Source organism: Ambystoma mexicanum, chromosome 12 (genome assembly GCF_040938575.1).
Source record: "Ambystoma mexicanum isolate Mex_15411 chromosome 12, UKY_AmexF1_1, whole genome shotgun sequence".
Classification (NCBI taxonomy): Eukaryota; Metazoa; Chordata; class Amphibia; order Caudata; family Ambystomatidae; genus Ambystoma; species Ambystoma mexicanum.
The window spans coordinates 870,954,031-870,971,719 of record NC_090936.1 but is presented as its reverse complement, the minus strand read 5'-3'; the positions used below and the strand labels follow the sequence as shown (position 1 = coordinate 870,971,719).

Genomic DNA, 17,689 nt, shown 5'->3' with positions numbered 1-17,689 from the left:
GAATCACTCGACCCAGAGGTCTGAATATTAGAAGGGATGCACCGACACAGGGTACCCTCAGGTTGCCGCCCGAGTCTGCTCCCTTACGCACACAGAGGAAGGCAAGCACCTCTCATTTTAAGATCCAAACTGTTGTGGGGGGTCACATCCCTTAACGTTTTTTTTTCTTGTCTCCAACATCACAGTGCGCCCGGGGGAGAAGGAATGCAACTGGGCAAAGAATCAAGTTTCCGTCTGTGATCGGACACTGCTGCAGTAGTTCCATCTGGTAGGCATGATTGGTGGGACTCTTGTGCACATAAAGGCTGAGAAAAACAGCTATGGCAAGTGCCTTAAGGGGCACACTTGGGTCACCATGTATCTACTAGGTGTACCTGGGGTTCATCTAATGGAGGATTGCACCACTAGGCTCCAAAATTCACTTCATGCACCTTTTCTTCACGCATTTGTAGGGCAAGCAGGAATTCGTTTCACGGTTCCCGAATAGACCGCCTAATAAACACATTTTATGGAGAAATACATTTGCATTCAACAGGGTACATATTGGATTGATAGGATACTTCAATCTCTGGGTTTGATGTTGCTGTCAAATTTTTTAGAATCGTGTATGGTTAAATATGAATAACAGTAGGTACCAGTTAATATGTCCCATGCATAGATGTGAATCAAAAAGCAATCATTAAAATGTTAGAAAACAATTTTATGATACATTCTTTAAAAGGTGCATATGAAGGAAAGAAAATATCAACATACCTTGTCCAGTTTGACACCTTCGACCACTCTCAAAGGAGAAGAGATTGGAATCATAGCCATAGCGGCGCAGACATAAGTAAGGCCATTTTACAGAGTCACGTTTGCGGGTGTACAGGATCAGCTCAGAATCTGTAAGTTCCATTATGCCAGAACCCAGCTCATTACCATCATCATCCACATTAATGACCTTCAAATAAAAAGTTCAAAAAAACATCCAACAGTAGAGAATTAAGACTGACTTAAGAGCATTGATTTTATTTAAATGTGGACTTGAAAAACAGAGATTATGTTTAAAATTGCCTATTAACTTTCTTTGGAGAAAATCAGCTTCACATACATCTTGGGTCTCTCCACGTTTTTCTTTTATTGTAAAAAAGAGCATGTCTGTAATGTTTAACACTTCTAAACAAATGGCTATGTATGGTTGTGCACCTAGTTCCATGTGATATTTCCGCCGCAAAAATATTGCCACATTTTTGCGGCAGAATTCACAATGGACCCTGCGGGGGACACCCCTGCATCATTTTTTAATGTGCGGGGGACACCCCCGCAACCCTCGCTCCCACATAATATCCCCAATAAAAATATCGCCTATGGCGAACCAAACTGCCATATTTACGGCGATATTTTTGTTGGGGATATTAATACCGTGATACTGTGCATCTATATGCACAAAGGTTTTACAATTACAAAACGTTTGCTTTTTTGTGTCTGTTAAGATTATTCTGCGATAAAGGAACACAAGTCATAGTATCAACATTGATATATCCTACTCAATTGTTTGCTATAGTCCCTGATTTGTTCAATTGCTCACAATATATTTGATTGCTTTGTGAAGTATACCATACTGATATATATTGTGTGTCTGGGGAAAAAATAAATCACAGCTGAACTTACTTTGTTCTCAGTCTGATACACCTACCGGTTCCCACATTAGTTGAACCCTTTTGCCTATTGATTTCTTATAATATATACATTTTTTATAAATCAGATTCCAGAATTTGTTCTCATACTTTAATAGCTCTTAAAACAACGTCTATGGAAAACAAAACGATATATAGTAAATCGTTCATGATTGCTTTGAACAAGAGCTACATTCGAAACATGTGTTGTATAGTCAAATAATGCGTCACGGTGCATACTCCCTACATTAAGAGGACATGCCAAGCAAATGACAATGCATTACTTACCGTAAAAGCATTTCTGATGGTTGTATCTGCTTAGATTCACATGCTGTGCATAGTCCGACATCCAGTGGTCACTTCAGATTATTGCATTTTGTTTTTCGTAGTCGAAAAGAGGACGTCGACAAGGTGCGTCTGTAACACTATCCCTATAGTGACGTGCAGTGTACCCACAATCCCTCACGCGTCGAGGTCCCTCCGTTTGTATTTTTTCTGCCCTGAGGGAGCCTATTAGACGTGAGTGAGTACAGAAAAGAGAGGTATAGAAGAAAGTCTATGTTCCTTGCATCCGAGCGGGGAGGAAGAGTGGGCGCATGTGAATCTAAGCAGATACAACCATTAGAAATGCTTTTACGGTAAGTAATGCATTGTCTTCTGATGTTTGTTAATCTGCTCAGAATCACATGCTGTGCATAGACTAGCGAGCAGTACCCGGAGTTGGAGGTGGGTTGTGAGAAGGGACAGTAGAAAAAAGATGTCTTAATACTGCTTGTCCCACCTAGGAATCAGATATAGAGTGGGCATCTAGACAGTAGTGTTTTGTAAAGGTGTGAACAGAACTCCAGGTTGCCGCTTTGCAAATGGACTCTAGGGGAACATTTGCAATGAATGCTATGGAAGCCCCAGTGCCTCTATTGGAGTGTGCTGTTGGCTTGAAGGGTAGTTCTCTCTTAGCAAGAGTGTAACAGAGAGTGATGCATTGTACAATCCATCTAGAAATAGTGGATTTTCAAACTACATCTCCTTCGCTTCCTGCTGCCACCGAGACAAAGAACCGATTAGTCTTTCGCAATGGTCTAGTTCTTTCCATATAAAACATCATGGCTATGCGAACATCCAGTGTATGCAGGCTCTTCTCACCTAAGTTTGAAGGATTTTGAAAGAACGTTGGTAGTTCTATTGACTGGTTGACATGGAATTTAGAGAGAGGTTTTGGTGCAAACCTAGGATGTGTGCGTAGAACCACCTTATCCTTGTGAACTGTTACAAAGGGGTCTAGTACAGAGAGCGCTTGTAGTTCACTTACTCTCCTAATGGAGGTGATAGCTATCAGAAAAGCAGTCTTAAGAGTGAGGTCTTTAAGTGTTGCTTTGTGCATGGGTTCAAAGGATGACCCCACGAGCCTGGTTAGTACCACATTTAGGTCCCATCCGGGAGCAGGGTTAGCTACGGGAGGGTGGATCCTCTTCATTCCTTCCATGAAGGCTTTAATAGCTGGGACTTTCCACCATGACACTAAGTTGGGAAGTGGTGTATGCGGAAAGTACAGCTAAGTGGACTTTAATAGAGTTAAACACCAAACCTGAGTCTAGTAGGTGAGTCGGGTACAGAACAATTTGTGTGGGAGAGCAGTGAACTGGGTTGATGCTCCTTCCCCAACACCAGATGACAAATCTTTTCCATTTGCTAGAATAACAGTGATGAGTGTTAGGCTTTCTAGCCTCCCTGAGAATGTCCATGCATCTCTGCAGGAGTTGTAAATGTCCAAATTCTATGATCTCAGGAGCCAGGCTGCTAAATTCATGGTCTGAGGGCATGGTTGTAGTGTCCTGCCCTTGTCCTGTGACAGCATGTTGTACGGGCAGGGAAGTTTCACTGAAGGAGATAGGGACATCTCTATCAAGTGAGCGAACCATGGCTGTCTGGCCCGCATAGGGGCCACCAGTATCATGGTAACTCGTTCCTGGTCTATCTTGTGCACTATCTTGTTGAGAAGGGGAGTCGGGGGGGGGGGGGGTGGGGGGGGTCGTAAACAAATTTCCCTGACCATGGTATCGATAGACCGTTCCCCTTGGATTGGTTCTGGGGGTACCTGGAGGCGTAATCTTGGCATTGGGAGTTCTCCAGAGTTGCAAACAGATCTATTTCTGGGAATCCCCATTGTATGAAGACGTGGAAGACAATGTCTTTGAGTAACTGCCATTCGTACTCCGATGGCAGAGGGAAGTCTCTGCCGAGTTAGTCTGCTAGCAGATTGAGTTCCCCTGGTACATGTGACAGTAGGAACACGTTGTGTTTGAGAGCCCACTTCCAGATGTTCTGGGACAGCTTGGACAGTCCTGGAGAGTGAGTGCCCCCTTGCTTGCTGAGGTAGTACATGGCTGTGGTGCTGTCCGTGAGGACCATCAACGTCTTCCCTTGCAGGTGTGCCTGGAAGGCTTTCAGTGCCTTGAACACAGCTAGTAGCTCCAGTAAGTTTATGTGCTTGGATGCTATGCTCGGAGTCCAAACTCTGTGAGCAGTCTGATGGGATAGGTGAGCCCCCCATCCTGTGAGGGATGCGTCTGTGGTTAGAGTGGCTTCCACTGCGGGGGTAGCGAATGGTTCCCCCATTACCAGGTTTTCCTTCGACCACCACCGTGGCGAGAGAACCAAGCCTGCGAGACCACCACTAGATCGTCCCATTGCCCGCTGGCCTGACACCACTGGCTGTTGAGCCACTCTTGCATTGGGCGCATGCACAGGCACGCGTGAGGTACCAAATAAATACATGACGCCATCATTCCTAGTAAGCGCATTGCTTTGCGTACCGTCACCTCTCGACCGGCCACATATTGAGGGATCTGAAACAGCATGTTTTGGACCCTCTCGTTGGAGGGGAAGACGAGGCCGTCCTTTGTTCGAATTAGAGCCCCTATGAATTGTTTGATCTGGCTGGGGTCTAAACTGGACTTCTCGTTGATGGAGAAGCCCAGTTGAAACACAAGGTCTACAGTCTCGGGTATTTGAGAAGCATGTTTCGTAATAATCCCCTGTTATGAGCCAATCGTCGAGGTAAGGGTATACTGGGATGGACAACCTGCATAGGTGGGCCACTGCCACTACCTTCGTGAATACGCTCGGCCAGATACTATGCCGAAGGGTAGCACTCTGAACTGGTAGTGTTTGCCCTCTATCATGAACCTGAGGTATTTCCTGTGCACTGGCAACATTAAAATATGAAAGTATGTATCTTTCATGTCCAGTGTTGTCATGTAATCTCCCTGTGAAAGCAGGGGGATTACCTCCTGTAGAGTCACCATACGAAACTTTTGAGGTTTGACAAATTTGTTCGCTGGGCGCAGATCTAGTACAGGGCGCATGGTTAGATCCTTTTTGGGTACAAGGAAGTACACTGAATAAATACCTTCCGTTACCTGAGATAGAGGCATGTAAGATTATTTTATTTTGCATTTATATGCAGCGCCACTGCATGGGTTTAATGCATTGCTATAATGTGGTAAAGCAAGGCATGTGTTGCCAGTGTGACATGGACATGTAAATGAAGACAGGCTATTCAGTCAAAAACGATTTCTACATGTAAAATGCAAACAATTTTTACATGTAAAATGAGCATTTTTTTTCTTATCTGAAATGCCTCTGTTGCAGGAGACACATTAGAGGATTAATGAATTAACACCATTAACCGTACTAACATAATTCTAACGTTTAATATTGTAATGTGTTCTCCAGTGCAAAATGAGGCAGGCTGAAACTCACACTAGACTGTGTGCAGATTTATATTTTTTTCTCTTCTCTCTCTGTGCTCTGTCCACAGTATTTGCAGGAAGCAAAAACTCGAATAAGCAGGAAATCAGTTTTGTTACAGTTGCTTGCTGTAAAAGTAAGCCATTGTTCAAGAGAAGGACGGTAGGACATGATAGAATTTCATTGGTTGAACTCGTTTTGTAGGCTGCAACAGAGCTTTTCTAATGAATCTCGGAGAGAAAGAAGGGGAGAAGGCATTTGGCACAGCTGGGAGAAAGACTCGGCTGGTGTGGCTGGGGAGTTTCCTGATTGAGAAGAAGGTCCCAGTTCACTGCTACACAGGTTGGGAAATTCCAGTCAATAAATCCTGGCTTGAGTGACGGCAGATGCACGTCCTCGCTGGGGTGATTTAAGAGGGGGCACTGAGCCATTTCCAGGCGACCAGCCTGAGGAATTCGCCTGCAGCACAAGCTCGATAAAGTAAAGTGAATATTTCTACTGCTGTGAAACTTCCAGTTATTTCTGTAAAAAGGGTAAGATGGTGTTGAAATGCAATTGTTTATAATACACTAAAATATCTGAAAACAGACGGGTAGTGTGTTTTTATTTATTTTATTTTTTTCTTGGTGCATATCTCATTATAGCACTGGTAATATGGGGAAGATTTTAGACAGTGCATTTGTCAATTTTCATGTAGATAAAACAGAAAGAACAAGGTAGCTAAAAATCAGACTTGGCAGTGAAATAGCTGTGTGCATGGTTCCACTCAGTACATGTGTGTGTGACATTTGAGTGGGACATAATGGAATAGTCTGCTGGAGGTAAATGAGTCAGCAGAAAGTTAGACTTCTGGATATAGTTGTTAAGACGGATTTCTGAACTCTGTCCTGGTGGTGCAGAAGTTCAGAAGGCCAACCTAATTACTTGGAACAGGGTAACCTCTGGACGAGCCAGACCAATCAAGTTAGCGATCGCGGCGGTCAAGACTAGGTCTCAAGAGGGGTGAGGGTGACTGAAAGCCCGCAATGAGCACACAAAGCAAGATCACTTACAAACTACTCTAAACAGTTGTTATATTAAAAATATATACACATGTATTTCAAGGCCTTTAAAACAATGACTGTAGCGAGAAAATCACAATATAACGATAGTAAACCAACACATACCATATCAACACAATATATATACAAATACAACAAGTCTCAAGCATTATATGCACGAAATGTGTAGTCCACCTAAAAGGGAGGGAAAACAGGCAGTGCGAAATAATGCTTAGACCCAGTTCACCTTCAGAGGCACCTAACTAGATGGAAGTCCGAGCCCTGCGAAGAGTGGAGCCTTGTGCTCAAAAGTACCTGCACGCGCTGGTGCCAACGGGTAGAAGGAGCAGCTCTCCGAGGGAAATCAGGCAGTTCAGTTTAGTGCACAAAAGAAGAAGAACAAGTTCCGCGACTCAAGCGCAGCCTCCACAGTGGGCAGAAGCAGAGCGCGAGTACGGAAAAGGGTGCTGTTTGACACAGCGGGGAAAAGCAATGGGCTCCTGCAGGAGGGCGACCAGATCCTAGCTATGCTACTCACCGGTCCCCGATGCAAGCAGACCCAGGCTTCTCCGCGTCAGTTTCAGCAGCTGGAAGGTTCAGAAGAGCAGGGAACGCCTCGTCGTCGTGTTGAGTAAAAAGACGTCCCAATCGAAGAAACCCGCATAGTTTGTTACCACAGCAGGGCAACGGAGCGGCCGTGTGTATCTGAGCCAAATGTACACTACTCACTTCAGACCTGGGAACGCCAAGTGTGCAAAGCGTGTGAGAGTGACAAGGACTCGAAATACTACACAACCTGGCGGCGGTTACAGAGCAAGACTCCCGTGTTAACTGGTCAGTCAGCTGGATGGCCCAGAGACGCTTCCGAAGGCTTACTGGCAGGAGATGGTGAAGATGCCGAGAATAGCTGTTCCCGCTATTCCAAGGGTCGAAGTACCAGTACAGGCCTTCTGGTTCGATCAAAGGTGAAAAGGGTTTCACAAGGCGACAGCAGTGCAGAGGAGAAGTCCTTCAGCGGGTCACCAGCGATTCCTCGGTCCAGCCTCTTGATTGCAGGATACTTGGCTCCTGTATTCCTTCGTTCGTGAGAACTCAGGAGATCGACATGGTAGTGGTGTTTCCAGCCCCCTCTTATCCACGGTTCCCTTCGCGCCATAATGGAGGGGACCCAATGGGAGATCCGCTCATCAACACTCACACCATTCGTGGACCAATCACGGACCACGGTGGTCCCAGGCATTCACACCACCCTAGACTCTCTGGCACCCAGGATGTGTATTGGGACCAGACATCCCAGCCCACATCCTGGAGGCACACACAAGACATGTAGAAGCCCGAGAAAGCATCCGTGTTTCGCGGGAAAGAACATGCCCAAATAAGGCAGGCCCCGGGTCGGCTCGACCTGGGGAAGGTGAAGGGAGCAAGACGGTCAGCGGACAGGACAAAGGAGCCTCGTGGTCTGGCCATTTTGGGAGCCAGGCCACCATTTTGGGTTAAGCGCGAGAAACGCGCTTAGAACGCCAAAAGGAGCTCAAAACACAAGAAACAATCGCTGCCACCATTCCCGTCCCTGAATCTCTTGCACCGATCAGATACAATCCTAAACGAGTATCTAGGGCCTGTAGAAGGCTAGAGACCCAAGAGAGCTGTAACTTAGCTTACAGTGCCCTCTTGTGTCATGTTGCACGAAAGCCGCAACATGATAAAAGAAACTACGGGAAACAGCGTTCCCCCGGTACTGACTGTCTTAAGGGCATGTCAGTTTCCCCATAAGGAAGGAGCGAAAGCCCAGAGGGGTGCGGCAGAAGGCTGCACTTCTCTGGCAAAGTCAAGAACAAGGTGAAAAACAACAGCAAAAAGTTTAGGGGTTGCCACATGGAAGGAAAATTACCTACAATTACGAAATCTTTCCTAACAATAGTTCACTAATGTAATAAATTAGTGATATACCACATGATTTAGCTCGCTGGTGTAGATAAGTCAGTGAGAACAGCCCAAGGTGGCACTTTATATGAAAATGTGGTGTTTCTGAAATGTAGGCCTGAGGTCTCTAGTGATCACACGAACAATCTAAACAAAAATAAGGGGATCTGGATGCTGGGGCCACAAATAAAACAAAGAAATCATTCCCTCAAGTAAAAATGCACACCAACTAAATATATCTGTGTACTGAAGTAATGCTCACCACTATACTACCATAATACCAACCCAATCTAAATGTAAGGAGTGATTATTGCTAAATTACTTTTATTTTTGGCGGTAAGAAAATACCGCTAGGCCCCAAATCTACACAAAATACCCAACATATTTATGGTGCGTTGCAGGCCGGGAAAGTGATCACAGAGCACCTACTGGGCGTGGCAAGTGTGCCTCACACTGCCATCTGTACATAAAAGGGAATCCATTTCATAATAGCAGTGTGTCACTAAAAACGAATTTCAGAATGTCACAAAGGGAAACCACATTCTCAGACCTAGTGAAATTTTTAGAGGCAAAGTTATTTGCACATGGGACGTGGTCATCGAATAGTACCTCAGAATGGCATGACCGCATTCAGGGTGAGGTGCAGAAAGAAAAACTAGACAATATTTTTGCAGAAGGCAGCATAATTCAGGTCTGCCTTACAAGGTTATTGAATGCAGCTGATAAAAAGGCAGAGAAAGATGGTCTAATACGGCTATGCGCCAAGATGGTTTATTTTGAATAGGTCCCTGCGAATGCAGGAAAATGATACCCAGCTAATTAACAGGTTAAAGACTGACTTAGATGGGGCAAGTAAGAAAGAGGAAATGTTAAGAACAGAGTTGGATGTATGCCAAAAAGACATGCAGTTAAAATGCAGAGATTTTGATGCTCAATTGTCCAAAAGCAAGAAACAGTTTTAGGACAGTGAGCAAGAATTGGTACACTTAAAAGCATTAGTGGACAACATTAGACAAGATAAAGATGAGGTGGTTTCAGAGATGCAAGTTTTACAAAAAGAACATTTTGAAAAAGAAAGTGACCTCCAAAATGTAGAACAACAGGTGATTAAAATGCTTCAAGAAAGAGACAAGCGAAATACGGAATTTAATGAATGCCAAATGCAAATGTGCGACATGCAGGAGGTAATTAATAAAATGAGCGATGAAAACAACTATTTGCAAAACGAAGCAGACAGGCTCCTTAAAAAGTGTAAGGACTTAGAATAGCAAATGTGCATTACCAAGTCCCAGTAGAGGCGGCAGGGTACTACATTCAATGGAGTGGAGGTGAATTCTATTTCTACCCAAAGAGCTAGTGCTCCAGTGACTGGGCCGGTGACTGAACTTGGTTGCAGTGCCCTTGGGGGATTTGATACTCCCATTGGGGGCCGCCACCAATCCCATACACCTGGAACCAGGATTGAGTCACCAGGTAGTGCAATTCCATGCATTGCAACCAGTAGCCCCATAAAGATAATGAAATCTATTAAAGCCCTGATCAAACCAGTGAAAAAAGGAGGGGAGTGCTGCATTGAGGAACACTTAGAAGCGGTTCATGACATCTTTAAAGCCCTCCAGATCCCTAAGGAACAGTACAGGCAGTATTTTCATTCAACTTTAGATGCTCCGACGGCCAGCATCATAAGGGGATTAAATGAACAGCAGAATATGACATGGGCGAGTTTGAAAAGGAAATTAGGCGTCATTTTTCTCCTTTCGAGTCATTACAGGAGGCAAAGAAAGTTGCTTACACAATCACTGCTGGGCCCAATACATCCCTTCGCAAGTTTTTACAAGACTTAAAAAGAGCATTTTCTCGCTTTGATGTATGTTTTGACCCCAATTCTAATGAACTTAAAACTGCCTACTTCTATGGGCTACAGAAAGACATATCTCAATTGGTCCGTGAATTTGATCGTGACAAGTCCCTTGAGTGGATTGTGCATCAAAGCACAAAACTATATGAGGTACTCTATTGTCAGGGTAGAGAAAGTGATAAAATGAAAGATACTAGACCTAAATCTAAAGAACCCTCAGCAACAGTGATGGAAATCAGGTCAGCCAAAATGTCCCTTGAGTCTGCTCAAAGTCTAGGTAAAAATAATTCGGCACCTGAACAAAGTATTAATCGACAAAGGTCATCACACTCTGCACCAATGTTCCAATCACATGATCCTAGTAATAGGGAGAGCTACATCAGCCCTAGGTATTTAGGAGATAGGCCCCGGGCAGGCTACCGGCCTGATATGTCCAATATGAACAATAACCAGAGACAAAATCAAGATCAAAGAAATGATGGTCCCTACCAGACATTGGGGACACAGAGCAAATTTGATCCCAACACCATGATATATGGTAATCAGGATAGACCCAGATATGTGGATCGATTTGCTGATAATGGGAATCAACATAGGAGCCAGTACCCACAACATGAGAGATAGAACATGAGACAGAACATGAATTACACCCCACGGCAGTACAATGATTCCCCAGCAGGGGAATATAATCAAAGGATGGACGCACCCCGCTCCCCTCCACAAATGAATCAAGAGTTCAGAAACCATCCCATTAGAAATCACTCACCTGAGAGGTATCAGAATATATCCAATCAGGGAGAAAACAACCAATATCGATCTAGGCCACAGAGAGAGGATTCTAGAGAGATGGAAAGATTCCAGTGTCTCGAGGTCCAAGTGAAGATGTTGGCTGAACAAATAGGAAGGCTCTGTACAGTACAAAAACAGTCATCAAAGGAGGGGACAGATGGCCATAGCAATCACCGGGGAGCTTCTGAAAAGTGACTAAGTACTCAGGATACATACAGCGCCGAAAAAACAGATTGCTCTGATGTAATTTTGCATAATGACTCTGAGATGTTTAATGATTTAAAAGTGAAAACGCCAGTAAATGAACATGTAACAGAAAGTGCAAATACTTCGAAAAGAGAGGTACAGTTTAACCTAGAGCTAAATCAAACATTGAAGATTTGTACAAATGAAATAAGAAAACCTGAAACTCCAAAAGAACAAAGACAGATTTAAGAAAAATGACTCATGCATGGGGAATACCAGTAAACAGGGAGTACGTGGGGATGCTATAATTTCTTCCCTGGACACTCAGAACAATGATCAAACACAGGCAGAAAAAGGAAATACTCAAAAGGAGGGTACAGGTCAATCACCTGAAGAATTCTTTGAGCCACATATTTTTGAAGAGGCTGAAAGGGCTGGTACCGCACTAAATGATCACAAATGCACAGAATTAAACAATGACAGATTGCTGAATGATGTTGTTACACATGTTCAGTTGGAGGGTTGTAATGTGGCCCCTGATGATACCTGGATGGGTAGGCGGACAGTGGCCACACTCCAAAAAACCTCAGAACATGGGGAAATGAATAAAGTCTATCGCGCAGAAATGGACAAAAAGGAGGGAAACATGTCTTTCCATTTACCAATGTGCTTAGCCAAAAGTGAAAAACGCCTGAGAAAGGGAAGCCCCGAAATCAGTAAAAATTCACACTTCTTATGTGTGTTAGAGGAAGTTGAAGACCGGTATTATGCTCCCATCACTGTAGAAGAAAAATGCCAAACATTTGCAATGATCAACACTGGCGCACAGGCCACAATTATGTCTAAGGAGCTGGTAAAGAGTATTAATGAAGGGAGATTCCCACAGAATCAGATCACGGTGAAGGAAAATCAAGGTCCAGTGCATAACTTTAACGGGTAGGAGGTGCCCATTATAGGTAGAATTGAGGTCGACATAAAAATAGGAAAACACAGAATGAAACAAGAGGTATTAATCACATCTGTTTGTGAAATTCCATTTCTGATGGGGACGAATTGCCTGAAAAGATTGTCTCCTCTCATGGATGGGGTAAATGGAGAGCTGTGGTCCTTAACCAAAAAACCATTCAGACCTAAAACTAAAATCACAAAACAGCAACATAAATGAATGTCACACCGTTGCCAAAACAAATGATGCAGCGGAGGTATATCTCCAGAAGAACATGTTACTTTCTTACCTGGTAACGTTCTTTCGATGGGATGGTCCGACGACGTATTCCATATCTATGACATGTAATCACCACAGCTGTGCTGCTTCAGAAACTTTTTTCCGGCGTCTGCGTCCTGCGTCGATGCGCCATCGTCGAGGACCTCCTCCGACGTCCAACATCATCCGATGTGATAAGTAGGACGCACGACGCCCGTATCCTCAGTTGTAGTTTTTTCCCCCCAGAACGTGTGACATTAGTCAACTGCCAGTCAGACACAAAGCCTTGCGGAACGTAAGCTGCAATCGCAAAAGAAATTCTGCAGCGGGGAAGGCAGGGCGGGAGCGATATGGAATACGTCGTCGGACCATCCCATCGAAAGAACGTTACCAGGTAAGAAAGTAACTTGTTCTTCGAGGGGATTGGGTCCTCCGACGTATTCCATATCTATGACAGACTCCCAAAGCAGTACCAGAGCAAGGAGGAGGGAAAGAATTTAGAATCAAAATTTAGAATAGCCAATCAAATAGCAGAGCAAAGGACCGCCTTGCCAAAGGCCAGATCCTGTCCTCGGATGGAATCGAGGGAATAGTGACGTACAAATGTATGTACTGAAGCCCAGGTGGCTGCATCACAGATGTTGCGAATAGGAACACCCCTCTGCAGGGCAGTAGATGCAGCCATACCCCTGGTAGGATGGGCCCACAAGCCAGCCGGTGGGTCCTTACCCGCCAAGCGGTAACACTCCGAGATGGCCAAAATAATCCAGCGAGACAAAGTCTGTTTCGTCACAGCTTGCCCCAAATGCTTTCCAGCGTAACCAATAAAGAGTTGATCGTCCACTCTGACCCGGGACATGCGTGAAACATAAAAGATTAAAGCTCTCCTAGGATCAAGCCTATGGAGCCTCTCCTCTTCCTTACCAGGATGCGGAGGAGGATAGAATGCCGGAAGAACAACCTTCTGGGCCAAATGAAATTCCGTCACTACCTTCGGAAGAAAAGAAGGACGAACTCTAAGGACAACCCTGTCCTTGTGAAATACAGTGAAGGGTGGCTTAACTGAAAGTGCCTGTAACTCACTCACTCTGCGAGCGGAAGTAACCGCAACTAAAGACACAGTTTTCAGAGTTAACAACCTCAAAGGGCAAGAATGTAAAGGCTCAAACGGAGCACCCATAAGAAACGTAAGAACAAGGTTTAAATCCCAACCGGGCACCAGGAAAGGTGACAGAGGGAACAGATTAGTGAGCCCTTTCAGAAACTGTGAAATTAAAGGGATTTTAAAGTAAGAACACTCTTCAGATGAGCGCTTAAAGATGGACAGCGCCGCCAGGTAACCTTTAATGCTACCCACTTGCAAGCCCCTGTGGGCCAAAGAAAGTAAAAAGGACAGAACCATGGGGATGTCGCATGCAAAAGGATTCACATTCTGAACTCTGCACCAGTCGCAGAACGTACGCCAAAGGCAACGGTACAGAGACTTTGTTGCTGGCCTTCGGGCCGAAAGCAACACCTCCATCACGTCTTCAGGGAGGTCCCAATCCTTATACCTCAACCTTTCAGAAGCCAAGCGCGAAGGTTGAGGGATCTGACCTCTGGATGGAGAACCTGACCCCCCTCCCGTGAGAGCAGATCGTCTCGGTAGGGAAGACGACGTGGAGGGCAGATGGACAAGTCGAGAAGGTCCGGGTACCACGACCTCCAAGCCCATGCCGGGGCAATGAGGATCATCCCGGAACCGAACTTCCGTAACCTCCGCAGCACTTGCGGGAAGACGGGGACTGGGGGAAACGCGTACAGCAGCGGGAATGACCACTCCACCACGAACGCGTCTCCTAAGGCTCCTTTTGGAGGAAATTCCCGCAAGCAAAACCTTTCGCACTTCCGGTTGACACTGGAGGCGAAGAAATTCACTTGAGGGGCCCCCCCAAAGGGCAAACATCTCCAGGAGAATCTCCTGAGCCAACTCCCACTCGTGAGAGATCGCGCTCTGCCTGCTCAGAGCGTCCGTCACGTTTTCGTCTCCGGCCAGATGAACTGCCGAGATCGAAACTTCCTGCTGGATGGCCCAGAACTCGAGCTGCATCGCCTCCCTGCACAGAGGAAGTGAACCTGCCCCCCCCCTTTTTGTTGAGGTAGTGCATGGCCACTGTGTTGTCCGTCAGGGTCAGGACACTCTTTCCTCGCACAGTCGGCAGAAAAGCCATCAGGGCTAGCCTGACGGCCCTCAGCTCTAACAGATTGATATGGAGTCTGGACTCCGACGGAGACCAACGACCGCTGACTGTCAGCCCGTTGGCATGAGCTCCCCATCCCGTGAGGGATGCATCCGTCACGATCGTTACCTCCGGCCAGGGAAGCCAAAATGGAGCCCCCTTCATCAAGTTGCCTTCGACGGCCCACCACAGAAGGTCCCGGGCGACCGAGGGCGGCACCTGAACCGGTTCCGACATCCTGCCGGAGGACTGCGACCATTGCGTCTTGAGTGCCCACTGCAAAGATCTCATCCGCAGGCGAGCCTCTGGCACCAAAAGAATGCAGGATTCCATGAGGCCGAGCAACCTCAAGAACTCGAATGCTGGGAGCGTCTGGGCATGCTGAAACTTGTGCACCATCTGCTGAATGTGAAGAGCCCTCACCTGGGGAGGAAAACACAGCCCCAGGGAAGTGTCGAGCACTGCTCCGATGTACTGGAGCCGCTGTGTTGGCGTCAAATGGGACTTCTTTAAATTGAGGGAGAAGCCCAGCCTGTGAAGGGAGTGGCAGGTGACGGACAGATGATCCAGGACTTGCTCGGGAGAGTTCCCCCGATCAACCAATCGTCCAGGTAGGGGTAGACGTGAATCCCCCCTTGCCTGAGATGCGCTGCCACCACCACCATGAGCTTGGTGAAAACCCTCGGGGCGGAGGTCAATCCGAACGGCAGGACCCGAAACTGAAAGTGCGAGTCGCCAACCGCGAACCTCAGGAACTTCTTGTGCTTGGGATGGATCGGCACATGGAAGTAAGCATCCTTGAGGTCGAGTGACACCAACCAGTCCTGAAGCTGAAGGGCCTGGAGGACTTGAGAGAGAGTAACCATCTTGAACTTGTCCTTCCTGAGGAGTTTGTTCAAACCGTGCAAGTCCATGATGGGTCTCAATCCCCCGTCTTTCTTCGAAATCAAAAAATAAGGGGAATACCATCCCTTGTTCCTCTCCGCTACAGGCACCAGTTAAGTTATATGGTGCCTTTCTCCAGCAGGGCTTGAATTTCCTGCGCAAGGAGCGGATCCGGACTCTGCAAAGAGGTTCCCCGGTGGATTGTCCCGAGGCCTGTGCCGAAAGGGAAGACAGTAGCCGTGGGTTATGATCTCCAGAACCCACACATCTGAAGTAATGGCTTGCCACTCTACAAGATGCTGCGCCAGCCTTCCCCCAACCGGCGAACCATGGGACATGGCCTCATGACTGAGTGGGAGCGGCTGCGGCGTTACCTGAGGGCAAAGAGGCAACTGCCTGAGCGGCCTTGGCACCACGGGTACCCTGTCATCCACCTCTGATAATAGCGAAAGGAACCACCCCTCCACTGCTGTCCCCTAGGACGAAAAGGCAGAGGTTGGCGAACTGCAGCGCCCAACGACTTCGCTGCAGCTTTTGAGGTCTGCAACCTCTCAAGGCTCTCATCAGCCTTGCTGCCAAAAATGTGTTCACCGTCAAAGGGCATGTTGAGGAGCCGGGACTGCAGATCAGGAGCAAACCCCGACTTCCGCAACCACGCAAACCTGCGTATCACGGTGCTCACCGCCATGGACCTACTGACGCATTCAGCTAGTCCAAACCCGACTGAACGGACTCACACATGGCATCCTTACCATCCTGGACCATAGCAAGGAAACCATCCCGTTCGTCCCCTTCGGGAATATGTTCAGCCGCTAACGCAACACAGTTCCACAGAGTGTGTGTGAAACGAGACAAGGCACAAATGGAGTTGGCCGCCTGAAGCGCCATACCACCAGAAGAAAACACTTTCTTCGCCCAGCCATCAAAACGTTTGTCGTCCCTATCAGGAGGGATGGTAGGGTACGACGCCTGCTTTGCCGGGGCCGTGGCCGCCTGCACCACCAAACTCTCCAGAGTGGGGTGCCTGGTCAAGTAGCAGGGGTTGCTACTGGCTGGACGGTATTTTCGCGACAAGGATCTGCCCAACGCCGGGAGACTCTCCGGAGCAGTCCAAGCCGCCGCCACCCTTCTCTGTAAAGCCATATGGAACGCCAGTACCGGGTCAGTTGGGGGACCAACATCAAGGATGTCCGTTAGATCATCCTGCACAAACTCCCCTGGGGGAGCAGACCATCCCAAGTACTCAGAAACCCTAGCCATAAGGCGCCGGTACGAGGAATCGGCATGAGAGCCAGGCTCAGGCCTACAAAACTCCACCTCCGGAGAGGTGTCCTGTCCACTGGCATCATGCAGTGACTGCCTCAAATCGTCAAACTGACTATGGCCCCAGACAATTTCATCTGGAACCTGACTAGGAACCAGGCCATCAGAATCCTCATCCGCCTCTGAAATATATTCCAGGTGGCGAAAAGAAGGCACCCGAGAGTGCTTGCTCTTAACCAGAGCCTTCCTAGGGGGTTCCCCCGTGCCACGGGGTACCTCTGACACGAAAGGCGTCGATGGCGTCGAGCGAATCGGCGCCGAGAGAACAGGCATCGGCGCCGAGAGGATCAGCGTCGAGGAAATCGGCGTCGACGTCAGATGCAGCGCCGCCAGCATCGGCGGCGTCGACACAGCCCTCGAAGCCAGAGCCCCGAGCGTGACCTTCGACGACCTGAGCGTCGCTGGCTTCGACAACTTCCTCGGAGCCTCGAGAAAGCCTGTCGACGCCCTCGACGCCTCAGACGTCGATGTCTTCCTCGAAGACCTCACAGGTGCACACGGTCTCGAACGCGTCGAGGACCGGGACCTGGAACGGGTACGTCGAGAACGAGTCTCCTTGTCCGAACGGGACCTCTCCCGTGACTCGTGCCGACCACTCTTGCGAACGGTGTCTCTCGACCTCTCACGACCGACCCCACTCGGGGCGCGGACGGCTTAGTACCCTGCGACTCAAGAACCGCCAGCATTTTCTTCCCGAAGGAAGCCCATTCCTCCGGCGTCGCACGGCTGGTGGGGTAAGCGACGTGCCGGGCAGAGTCCTCCGAAGAGGACCTGGAAGACGACTGGTGTCGGCACTTCCGAGAATGCCTCGAAGAGGCTGAGGAGTGGCAAGACAGACTCCTAGAAGGAGACCCACG

The 17,689-nt window shown here is 47.5% G+C and overlaps 1 protein-coding gene across 7 annotated transcripts in view; it reads right to left on the bottom strand.

The window, feature by feature from the left end:
- FRS2 (fibroblast growth factor receptor substrate 2) overlaps nt 1-17,689 on the bottom strand; it is a 620,941-nt gene that overhangs the window by 212,532 nt on the left and 390,720 nt on the right. For all 7 annotated transcript variants that reach the window (XM_069629345.1, XM_069629344.1, XM_069629343.1 and 4 more), the window contains one exon: nt 754-940. In XM_069629345.1, the coding sequence (XP_069485446.1) occupies nt 754-940 (187 nt within the window). Of the gene's footprint in view, nt 1-753; nt 941-17,689 lie in introns of those variants that run through there.